Raw genomic sequence first — 11,185 nt, forward strand, 5'->3', positions numbered from 1 at the left:
GTCATACACTGAGAATTGACGTATCTCTTCCAATTTATTGAGCTACTACACTACAGTGGTTTTCCACATTCAGTTCTTCATGTGCTACAATAGGAGTTGTTTCTGTCTTTGTTTATAAGGGGAAAGTAAGCAGCATTATACATTTGTAAGTGGACAGAATAAGGAAAGAGAGGGAGAGACATGGTAGACAGAGGACTCTGCCTACTTTGGGAAGTTGAAAATATCCTTTGTGTAGCTTTAATTTACTTTACCTGGTGGTTTTCAAAATGAGAGCTTCAGGCTTTTTCTTGATCGGTTCAATTACGGAAATTTCTTTTTAAGGGTTGGAGTATAGACTAATTCAAATAAAATGGCATGTGATGTGTTCTGAACAGAGTTTTGGATTTTGGTTTTGTTTAAAATGTAGGATTCTCTCCTGATCCAATAGAGAAATGTGTGTTTGTACACACACAAGTGTACAACACAAAAACATATGTATAGTGATGCATATTTATTTGCATTATTTATGTATATGCATAATTAATTTATAGATGTGCATGCATAAACTTTTCTCTTGAGAGGATGAGAGAAGTTCTTAGCCAGCTCTATGCATGTAGGATCCACAGACCATAATTTTGGTCTGAAAACTTAGGGAGAGTTAAAACTGAAGTGACGTTTTCATATTGGACACTTCATTAGATCTGTGTTGAAGCAGTCATTTTGTATGGAAGAACACTTGTCTTTGTGCCTAGTGAAGATTTTGTTCTAATCTTTAGCAACATATATTGTTGTTATACATAAATAGTGACACTGTGTATGTAGCCATCTCTGTTTTGACTGCAGAGGACATTATAGGAGAACTTCTTAGTGGAACTGGAAGGAGAAAGCTGATTTTTTAATTTTTTTTTTTTTTTTTGTTTTGACTGCAGAGGACATTATAGGAAAACTTCTTAGTGGAACTGGAAGGAGAGAGCTGATTTTTTTTTTTAATTTTTTTTTTTTTTCCATTTTCCCACTTGTTGTGATCCTCCCCCAAAAGGCGTACAATGTCAGATAGACAACTTTTATTTTTACAATTTCCTAAACAAGGGTGCTCTTCCAGACGGTCTGTTCTGGAGGTGAGCCTGGATGCAACTCGAGAGCTCGGAGTTGAAGTACCGTGGGCCAGGATGGAGGAAGTCACTCCCAGCCCACGTCTGACACTGGCAGGCTTCAGTCAGTACAAGGACTGAGGCTGGAATTTGGATAGGGAAGGAGTGACTGGCGTGTTACATGCCGTCTGCCTTGATGAGGGGCTGCAGATTGAAGTGCTGTATGTCTGAGAGGAAAGGACAGGACACGTTACCTTCAATTTACAACAAAGGGAGTAACGCTTACAGGGAAATGAAAAAGGCCAGCAGCTTTTCAATTACCTTGCACGTTCTCCAGTGACTGCAGGTAACTCCCACCCCCCTCCTGATTCAAGCCAGATGCTTGGCAGATGATTTTCTCTCTGACAGACGTTAAGGTCCCGTCCTCTTTGTGTACATTGGAATTGTGTCGTTTGCCACGGCACTGTATTGCTTTGGCTGAATTTTGAGGTTTCGTTAGGCTGCACTTTTATTTAAGGTAAGAGCAGCTGTATGGTCCTGTTTCATTTTATGCAAAGTAGATGTAGCCTTCCTGTTTTCTGGCAAATAGTCAAAACTGCACTTTGTTGGACAGATATCTGGAGCCCCCTCCTTAAAAGCAAGACTAACAGGTGCCTTTCTGAGATAGCGTTGTGCACAAAGAACCTGTGTGTGTTTCCTAAGCCAGGATGAACATTGTGAGGAAGTACAAGTTTGCTGGGAAAGAAATTGGCTCAAAACCTATAGTTTATTTACAGACGGAGGTGTGGGAAGGGGAGGATATGAAGTTGTAGGGGAAGCGAAGCCTGGGATTTCAGGTTAAAGCAGCACAGATGTGCATTGATTTTCATACTTGAAATACTCTCTAAGCGAAGATGGAACGTTTTGCAGAGCTGGATGAAGGCTGATCTGTTGCAAACGGAGCTTTCCCTGCGTTCAGGAAGATGTGCCCCGTGATTTATTACTCCTCAATAAAACACCAGCAGAGACGTTCTGCCATTTATCATAATAGGTAAATCCTCCGAGGCTTGTGCTCTGCAATTAGGAGAGTCATATATTTTCATCAAGTTGAGCTTTCATGTAAAGGCCTATCCCACCGACTTCCAGATGTTGTAGCGTTAAGCGGAGCGCTGGGGAGTGTTTTTCACCAGAGGGATCTTCAAGTTGTAGCTGTCACCATCCTTAAGCTCCCCCTCAGCAGTTGTCTGCTTTACTGGAGGCACTGTGTCTTTAATTGCTAACCAAGTAGTATTTTGAGGTGCAGAGGATAGCAGAGATGTACTGAACAGTAATTGTCCAGGAAATTATTTCTGCTTCACATGAACATACGGATTTTACAATGGTTTGGTTATGTAATAGTTGGTTTAGAAAAAAAGAGAGTAGAAGAGTGGAACACGTATGGACTAGTGGCATATAGAGCTGATGTAGCATCCCCAGATTTGCTCATGGTTTTGAATGTATAATTTTGTAAAGGATATGGGATATCTTTGGTTACACTGGTTAGAGTAAGTATACACGAAGGCCGTGAAAGGATGAGGTAAGTTCTCAGCTGATTTCCGCAAAGCTGCAAGCTCCGTAGATAAACAACGGTTGTGAGCTCTAGTTACAGTTTGAAATAAGCATTGGAGAAAGAGGCCAAATTTTGCCTTGCTGATATCCAAATAATTCCACATATTTTCCACCTGGAAACTTCAGTATGCCCACTGCCTGTGGCTTGGGAGCCTTTGGCTTGCATTGCTCTGTTTGTGTTTCATTAATGAGATTTTTATGTCACTCTGGCTAGAGCAGCTGTGGTTGTTGCCGTCAGTTTTTCGGAGCAAAATGGTGGATGAGTTTCCTTCTTATCTTTCTAGTATTTTTAGGTGCTGTCATGATGAACTGAAGTGTTTATTCTACTTAAATTTCTCTCTTTGTATTAACTCTTCCTCCAAATAACGTTTACAGAAAGCCCAAACAGCTGCTATATTCCATGCAGAAAACTTCCAAAGTGACCAGCCAGCCATCGAGAGCTTAATATACCCAGAAGAGTGAGTTTCCTTCTGAGTCAGACTTGCAGCAGATGGCTGGGGAAATGAGGCAAGGAAGCCAAGCAGCGTATCTCTGAAATGGAGAGGAGCGACTGAGCTGTGTGGATTGGACTTGGCTCATTCTGGAGTGTTAGGTTTTTGGCTGAGCTCAACAGCAGATGGGGAGTGACAGTGGGAAGATGAGCTGCTTGTTAACATCAACTTACAGAATGGAATTTCCCCTCAAAGCAAATTAACCCCTTTATTTAAGCAGCTATAGGCTTTCTGCTTAGGTCCATGCAGTAACAGCCACCGGAAGGAACCTTTAAAAATCCCAACAACTCGGCTGTTTGTATAACATGGCTGCTTACTGACTCTGAACTCCATTAAAACAGCCTCTCGTAACATCTGGGCTTCTATAGCATATAAAAATGTTTTCCTTCTGGCAGCAGTTTTTATGGAGATGTAATAATATACGTTTTGCAAAAAAAAAAAAATTCTATTTTCAGATTCTGCTTCTTACCAATGAGCTCGGCCTGTCCAGGTGTGGAGGAGACTCAGTGGGGAGCCTGTGGAAGTAAATGACCCGCTGCCAACTCCCCGGCTGCCCCAGATTTGGTCAATTTGCTGATAGTTCCCAAACTCACCGTAACATGTATATGTGCATTTGTGTACTTCAGATTTATATTCTCCCTCTACTGCAACTGGATCCATTCTCCAGGCAGCATGTCTCCATTACACGTAAACAATCTGACTGCAATCTAAAGGAAAAATTAAATGTCCTTGTTCTTTTTCTCCCCCCTCTTCTAGGTTATCTTTTGCCTTTAGGGTTCCAACTAAATTACATGCTTCCCCAAGCCTGTTAGAGGCTTGGCTTATTAGAAGAAACCTGTAGCTGGCCCAGATTTTTAAACTCTACCCTGAGGGAGGGATATGAACAGATGGATAAGAGAATTCAGTGGGATTAGTAAAACCCTTTGAAGACTGTTCTTCCCACTACATTTTTCTCCCAGTCTTGTTTTCATGCCATCTCAGCACATCTTGTATCAGTTGAGGTTCCTGGGATTGATGTTCATTGTTCAACTGCTTGTCTGCGGCTAGCCAGAATTTTCACCTCAAGAACTGGGGAAGATGGTCTTTTCCCCAGCCCAGATCATGGATGGTCAGCCATGGCCTCTGGATGAACATGATATGGGGCAAAGTCAGGTGAAATAAAGCAAGTATTGCATTCTGTGGTACCAGCTCGCAGTTGTTGATCTTGGTGATGAAAAAATCTCACCTAGTTCAGGTACCCAGCTCCTGTCCAGCTACCACACTAAGAACATGGTGTCATTATACACATAAGTAGACGGAGCTCTGAATTTCTACTGCAAAAGAGAGTCTCCTTCTTTCCCCCCGTACTTACTGCTGTGTACTTCCTTCCTCCTCCTGGTTAGGTAAATGTTGGTTCAGCTTTTTGGTCTAAAAAGTAAAAAGACCTGCAGGCTGTCAAATTGCTCTTTATGTGTTATTGCAGTAGCTTAAGTCATCACCAGTCTTACAGGTAGTTGTGGTTTTTGTATTTTCTGCACCTTCCGTCTCTACTGGAAGGTAAATAATGCCTAAGGTGTCTTTTGCCAGGAAATCCTGAAAATGGAGAATGTGTCCCACATGTGGTCGGAAGTAGCTGTTTGAGATGAAGATTAAAAGAAACAGCTGGTTTTGTAGGGATAGTTCACAGCTGTTAAATTGACAGCACCATCCTTGGGTGCATCTCATCAACAACAACCTTGTTTTCATATCTGCATGCTGTGCTACTGTGCTTCTTGTCGTGTTATGCCTTCACTACCGTAGGTCTCCTGCAGTCCCTTAGTAGGTAGGGAATGACAATTTTGTAGTGCCTGTCTACACCAGGGATCTGCAGCAGGGTTTTATTTTGATTTGTGGTTTTTATTACACTATGTTTCTGTTATCAACATGCAAGCCTTTGTCTCATTCGGGAATTTCTCAGTACGTTACTAGTCTGTTTGCGTATTGAAAGAATAGTTCCTCTAGGATTTTGAGAGCCACTTTCTCCATCCCTTCTCTTGATAAGGGAAAGCTGTCATGTGTCTGCCATCAAATTTCTGTGTTATGAATGGATCTGTGTCTTTCCTTCCTAGATGGAGAAAGACGAGACTGTGAGCGACTCCTCTCCACACATAGCCAATATCGGACGCTTGGTAGAGGTAAGTGCTGTGAAGCCACCACAGCTTGAGCCTGCTGCAGGTTCTCTTGCACATATTTGGTCCCATGTCTAAGAAATTTGTTGTACGCTTGCTTTTGTCTTTACAAACAAGTTACTTATTGATACCGTATCAAGTCTAATCGTGCCAATGTTGCTCAGTGTTTGATGGCTCAGTACTCCTCCTGTTGTGTCTTCTATCAGTTTATAGATACAGAAACCCCACTCTACTTTGTCTCCTGCTCATTACAGCAGTAATGTAAAACAAGTGGTCCTTTCCTCAGAACTAATTCACAATTTCCCACCCTCATGCCACTAGAATCACTTTTGGGCAGAATTATTTAAAGTCAGGCTGTGTTATACAGAACCATCACCTTAACTGAAAGTTCGGTGTGTATCAAATGCTTATTAAATCCACTGGAATTGTTTTTAATATTTGATTTTATGGCAGCTGTCAGTCATGTGTGCTCAGCATGACGAGCGAAGGATGTGATTGCATTAGCCACTCAGAAGGGCTTTGGTGCAACACTAGTTTGCTGTTTCATTGCACTGTCCCGTATGAAGCTGTTCTTGATTTCCTTGGTCTTCATAGCCACTTTGGCAAGAGAGGAGGAAATTCTCAACTAAAATAGCCTATAATGCATTTTTTAAAGGAACTGGGAAATGAAAGGAAGGCAGGTGGTACTTTTTTGATCCCTTTTCTAAGTTTTTGGCTTGAGGGAAAGCAACCTAATGAAAAAATGCTGCTTATTTACAAGATCTTTCTCAAAACTGTTTGCCATGCAGTTTTAAGGGACGAGTCGCCAGCTTAAAAGTTCGAAGCAACCCGTAAGCACAAAACTACTGACGTGTGCTAAACAACTGACTTGTCACTTAGAGTCCGTCCAGTGCCAGGAAATTACAGAATAAGGTTGGGGTAAAATGCATTTTCCTTTTCTGCAACTGAATGCAGAAAAATTGATAGCTGGACAGAAACTGCCCTCTCGTGGTCCCGAAAGGCATCTCCTAGCCTAGAGTAATTAATTCAGAGGAGAGGACAGGGATAGAGCTAAGCTTTTATTTCTTTGTCAAGAGCAGAGAGAGAGGGTCATACTACTTCTGTGAGAATTTAAATAGTAGGAGTACACCGGGCTGAATGACTCCGTGGCAAGTGTTGTACATCAAGATGAACACGTAAGATGCACAGAAGAGCATGAGTGCACCGTTCCTGAAAACAGCCGACATGACTAAAGATCTGGTCTCTTACTTTTTTCTAGGACATGGAAAACAAAATCAGAAGTACACTGAATGAGATTTATTTTGGAAAAACAAAGGACATCGTTAATGGGCTGAGGTAAGGGGCTCTCCAGCTGACTATTGGACCCCCTTTGCTTCCCTGCGTTCCCCTGCAGTGCCTGTGGTACTGTCCCCAGCCGAGCATTGATCTGGTTTTGTTTGCTGGAACTCCCCTTTCCTACACAAAGTCTTTTCATGTCCCTAATTGTTCACCTCACTGTGCTTTGGAAACATTATTTGTTGTGTGGAGTTTAGGGAATGCTTCTACCTTGTAACTATAGAAATTTGAAGCAATGTTTTAATTCCTTGTTCCCTCACCAGGAAGAAAATAGCCCAATTAGCAACACAGGCATTTCAGAATTACTTCTAATTAGGAGTTTTATTCTTTGCAGTCCTGAAAGTTGTACTTAAATCCTGACTTCTCTTTCTACTATTCTTAAAAACAGTCAGTTGGTCCCCGAATTAAGTCATGACATTAATGGTTTGTGGTATTTAGACTTTGTTTTAAATTCTCTCTTTCTCTCAACGCCACTGGTCAAAATATAGCTTACTAGAACAGATTAAGTGAATAAACCCCCTGTGCCGTTCTATAGGGAAACTGTACTGTACTTTTTTTCAACCCCTGCTCGTTTCTGGTCAGCAATTTTACATAGAAATCCCAAGCTGGTAGTTCTCATGCTTGTAGAGGAAAGTACAGAACTGGGTTGCCAAATCATTTAATTTTAAACTGCAGATAGATCTCCTGGCACAGTGTGAAAATGTAGAATAAACAAATGGCGCAAATAAGGATACTGCTGTTCTCTCACATACTGAAATGCAAAAGATGATAGAATAATGGGGCTAATTAAATATTTGTGCTGCCTTCTTAACAGCACGGGCAGAGGGAGTTGACAGTATCTGAGAAAGCAGCTGTTCTGGGTTGGGGTTTTTTTTTTCCAAACCCCAGCTTTCATAACAGGCCTCTATTTTCATTTGTGGTGTGCAGGGGTTTAGCCAGGAAGCATTTATTAACATTAAAAGGAAATATGTAATACAGTCTTTTTTCCTTGTGAACGTTGCCTTAAGCTTTTGTAATTGAATCTCTTTCCTATGTCTCCCCACTGCTCAGTTTGAGTCATGGTGCTTTGTTGCATCGGTGAGATGATCTGCTCGGAACTGGTAACACACAGAGCCTCTGGCTTGGGCTTTTCCTCTAGCCTCTTTCCTATTTCTTCTAACCTCTGTATTTACACTTATTCTTCCCGAGTGCTCTCCTGGTGGTTTCCAGAATACCAGCTCTATGTTACTGAGTTCTTCTGACTGTTCTTTTCCCTGTTTACTTCCCTCGTTTCTAAACTGCTCTCTGTAGATCTATTGATGCTATCCCCGACAACCAAAAGTATAAGCAGTTGCAGAGGGAGCTTTCTCAAGTGTTGACCCAGCGCCAGATCTACATCCAGCCTGATAACTAAACCAATCCAGGTACCCCCTGCCTGTGAGGTGTGACAACCAGCACTAAACCAGGACTCACCCAGCCAAGACCTCTGCATGATAACCGAGACCAGAACTAACCCCTAACTCCCGCAGACTGATAAATGACATTTGATCTGTGTTTCACCCAAGGGTTATTTCTTAATACGGCCAACTAAATGCTGTGATTTTTATTTTAAATATTACTCCATGCCTTCCCCCTCCCATTTGAAATAATCACGCTCTGAAATGTGGCAGGATTTACCACTTTGCACTCTAGCTTGGGCACAAGAAAGGAGCATGTGGTCCCCTACCCAAAGTGGAGTTAGCTTGGATTGCTTCGATCCAGAAGCCCTGGGACTCTGTCCCTTGTGCACCATCATTTTTTTTTACAGCTGTGGTACACCACTTCGGTGAAAAAAAACCACCCTGCAATCTTTAGCATCCTGCTTGCAGAAAGGTTGGAAATCTTGGAATTCTCACAGTTTTGAAAAAAAACAAACCATGACTGGTACTTCCCATGACTTCTGAGTAAACGTGAGCTCACCCCAATGCACATCCCCTGTTTGCCTGGTGTATCTTGAATTTCCTTGGAGCTTGGTCCTGCTCAAGCTCTGCTGAAACATTTCTAGCCTCCACTTGCTTGTGCTCTGCACAGCCTCTAAAGGGATTTGTTTTCGTTTGCTCTGGAGCTTTGAATGTCTAGGATGCACGGTGGTGACTAACCCCGAGCCAGTTTAACCTTCCACTCCAATTCATAATGAGTTACAGATGGTGTCTTACACATGTTAAGCTGACGAAGGGGAAAATGCACTGTTTGTTGATAATGGCCGAGAACCACTTCTTTAGCCTGTGACAAATGCAAATATAAAATGTATATATTTTTATTAAAGCAGTGGAAGTCTCCAGAGACAAGAGAATGGAAATACTGTTATAAAAATGTTAGGAAAATAACTGACACAAAGAGCAGTCTTGTTTACAGGAGACAGCATCCAGGCAAAATAACGTAGCTTTGAGTACTGAAAAGGGTGTGAAATGTGGTTTCTGTGGGGAGGAATCCTACCAAACTGGATCCTCACCACTGCTCTGTGTTAGCAGCTCCTGAAGTCTGGTGTTACTATTCTACCAGTGATCATATTTAAGGATTTATTTTTTTTTTTAACTGGAAATGTCTTATTGTACCATTGAAAATGGAGGTTCCTCAGCAGCTGTCTTGGAGGGCGGTGAGACAAAATGAGAAAAGAAGATCTTTTTTTCTATAGCCAGACTTCTAGCAAAAGGGAAGTCTCGCTGACAGTATCTCTGTTCTTTGGCTGCTTTGATTTGCTAATTACTCTAGGTAAGGCCCAAACTGGAAAAGCAAATTTGAGAACAGAAAAACTGGCCGCTTTTCCCACTGGTGAATATGCTGGTGGGAGGTTTTGATGCGGCTGCTCGACCCTGGGTGAACAGTCTGCAAAAAGGTTCAGGAGCTCCTCCAGCCTGGCCCTTTTCACGTTCGTGGGTGGAGGCTGGATTTCCTCTGCCTTCCCATCAGGGCCATTTGGAGGGCGAGACCGCTGACGCCCTGTCGCTGGTGGTACCGCTGACGCCCTGTCGCTGGTGATACGCTGGGGTTTTTCCAGTCTTGTAATGTACAAAATTGGGAATCTCCCTCCAGCAACTGGAGGCCGAGTGGAACTTCTGGGGAAGCGTGTCTTTTGGTGCCATCCTTGCTAGAGTGAATTTTCCTTTGATACACTCACTGAAGCGTTCACTTTGCCTTCTGCTTTCCAAATTAAAACAGGCAAGCTGAGGTTTTTTTCTTCTAAGCCTGGGTTGAGGTGCTTCTCCTTCCTACTGACTCACCCGCCAGAAGAGCTGTTAAAGCCGCCTTCTCTCAAATGCATCGCCTCTCACTTGTGTTCCCTTCTTTCCCCACAGGTCTGTGCAGACTTTTGCCGACAAATCAAAACAAGAAGCTCTTAAAAACGACCTGGTGGAGGCTTTGAAGAGAAAGCAGCAAAGTTAAAGTACTCTTCATGCTAACAAGACATGCCATGCACTCGTTAGTTTCCTTTCTTAGAAAACTCATCCCCCCCTTGCCCTTTTCTGTTACGTCACGTCACGATTTGCATTCAATACTATCCATGCAACGCCATCTTCTCCCCATGAATAAAGCTGTACAAACTTTTTCAGTCTCTGAGGCCTACTTTGCACCACATTTTACTATTGAGACCTTAGGCTACGTTTCTGTAGAAGTCCATGTATTTTTTCCCTCCCTGCCCCCTCTTCCACCCTTCCCCATTTATATGCATAAACACATGGTGTGTGAAAGAGGAAGAACTGGAAAAAAAAAAAAAATCTATTCCACGTATGTTTGGGGGCTGGGCACAGGGGATGGCTGGTGGGAGGGAGGGAAGAGAGGGTGTTCCTCGGTGTTGTACTATACTGACTAAACCAGATTTGCAAGGAGACGTTGATTAGGAGACCTGCTGAAAGTTCTGCTCTTCTATAGCCTGGTTCCAAGGCGCTTTTCTGTCAATTTTTATGGAATGCAAAAGGGGTTTTTGTTTTGATTTTGTTTTTTTGTAAAGCTTAAATTGAATCTACATCTGATACTTGAGCCTCCATACTAAAAATAAAAAAAAAAAAAGACTAAAATAAAAAAATAAAAATAAAAAAAAAATTCCCAGGAAGCAGTGTGTGCGGTTGGTGTCCTCCTTATTTCTCTTTCCTTCCTGCAGCGTTAAGTGGGGTTTGTGCCATAAGTGCTTTCCTTCGTAGCAATTGGAAGCGGTTGCTCTGGCTGGAGGTAGGCAGAGGTGGGCTCGAGAGCAAAGGCAAGCCACGAGCCCATGGGCAAGCCCAACAGCCGCTGGCTTATGTGGCCACAGAAAACAAAGCGCTTTTTTCCTCTTTTTTTAAAATCTTGTTTGTTTTAAGGCGGGTGGGACATAGGGCAGCTGTCGCACTCGTTTGCCTGCTCTACCTGAGGTGCTCAGGGCTGTGCTTTAGTGGTGGGATGGCAGGGTGGGGGTAAGGGCTGGGCTTGAGGAGCTTAAAGGGCTTCTCTAACCCAAACGGTTCTGTGATTCTATGATTCTGGGGTGTTGTCATCCCACTGGGATTGATGCTTCAGGCGTCCAGCAGATGTATTTAGAGAAAGATGTTTCCAGCTTTAC

At 42.7% G+C, this 11,185-nt stretch overlaps 1 protein-coding gene across 3 annotated transcripts in view; it reads left to right on the forward strand.

Annotated features, from left to right (window-relative positions):
- CAPZB (capping actin protein of muscle Z-line subunit beta) overlaps positions 1 to 10,327 on the forward strand; it is a 44,965-nt gene extending 34,638 nt beyond the window's left edge. For 2 of the 3 annotated variants that reach the window (XM_035901844.1, XM_009646480.2), the window contains 3 exons: positions 5,236 to 5,301; positions 6,554 to 6,630; positions 9,945 to 10,327. In XM_035901844.1, coding sequence (XP_035757737.1) covers positions 5,236 to 5,301; positions 6,554 to 6,630; positions 9,945 to 10,032 — 231 coding nt within the window. In that variant the 3' untranslated portion in view covers positions 10,033 to 10,327. Of the gene's footprint in view, positions 1 to 5,235; positions 5,302 to 6,553; positions 6,631 to 7,920; positions 9,925 to 9,944 lie in introns of those variants that run through there. The other variant, XM_035901845.1, reaches the window with a different exon arrangement.
- The last annotated feature ends 858 nt before the right edge of the window (positions 10,328 to 11,185 follow it).

Source organism: Egretta garzetta, unplaced genomic scaffold, assembly GCF_000687185.1.
Source record: "Egretta garzetta isolate BGI_Z169 unplaced genomic scaffold, ASM68718v1 scaffold69, whole genome shotgun sequence".
Classification (NCBI taxonomy): domain Eukaryota; kingdom Metazoa; phylum Chordata; class Aves; order Pelecaniformes; family Ardeidae; genus Egretta; species Egretta garzetta.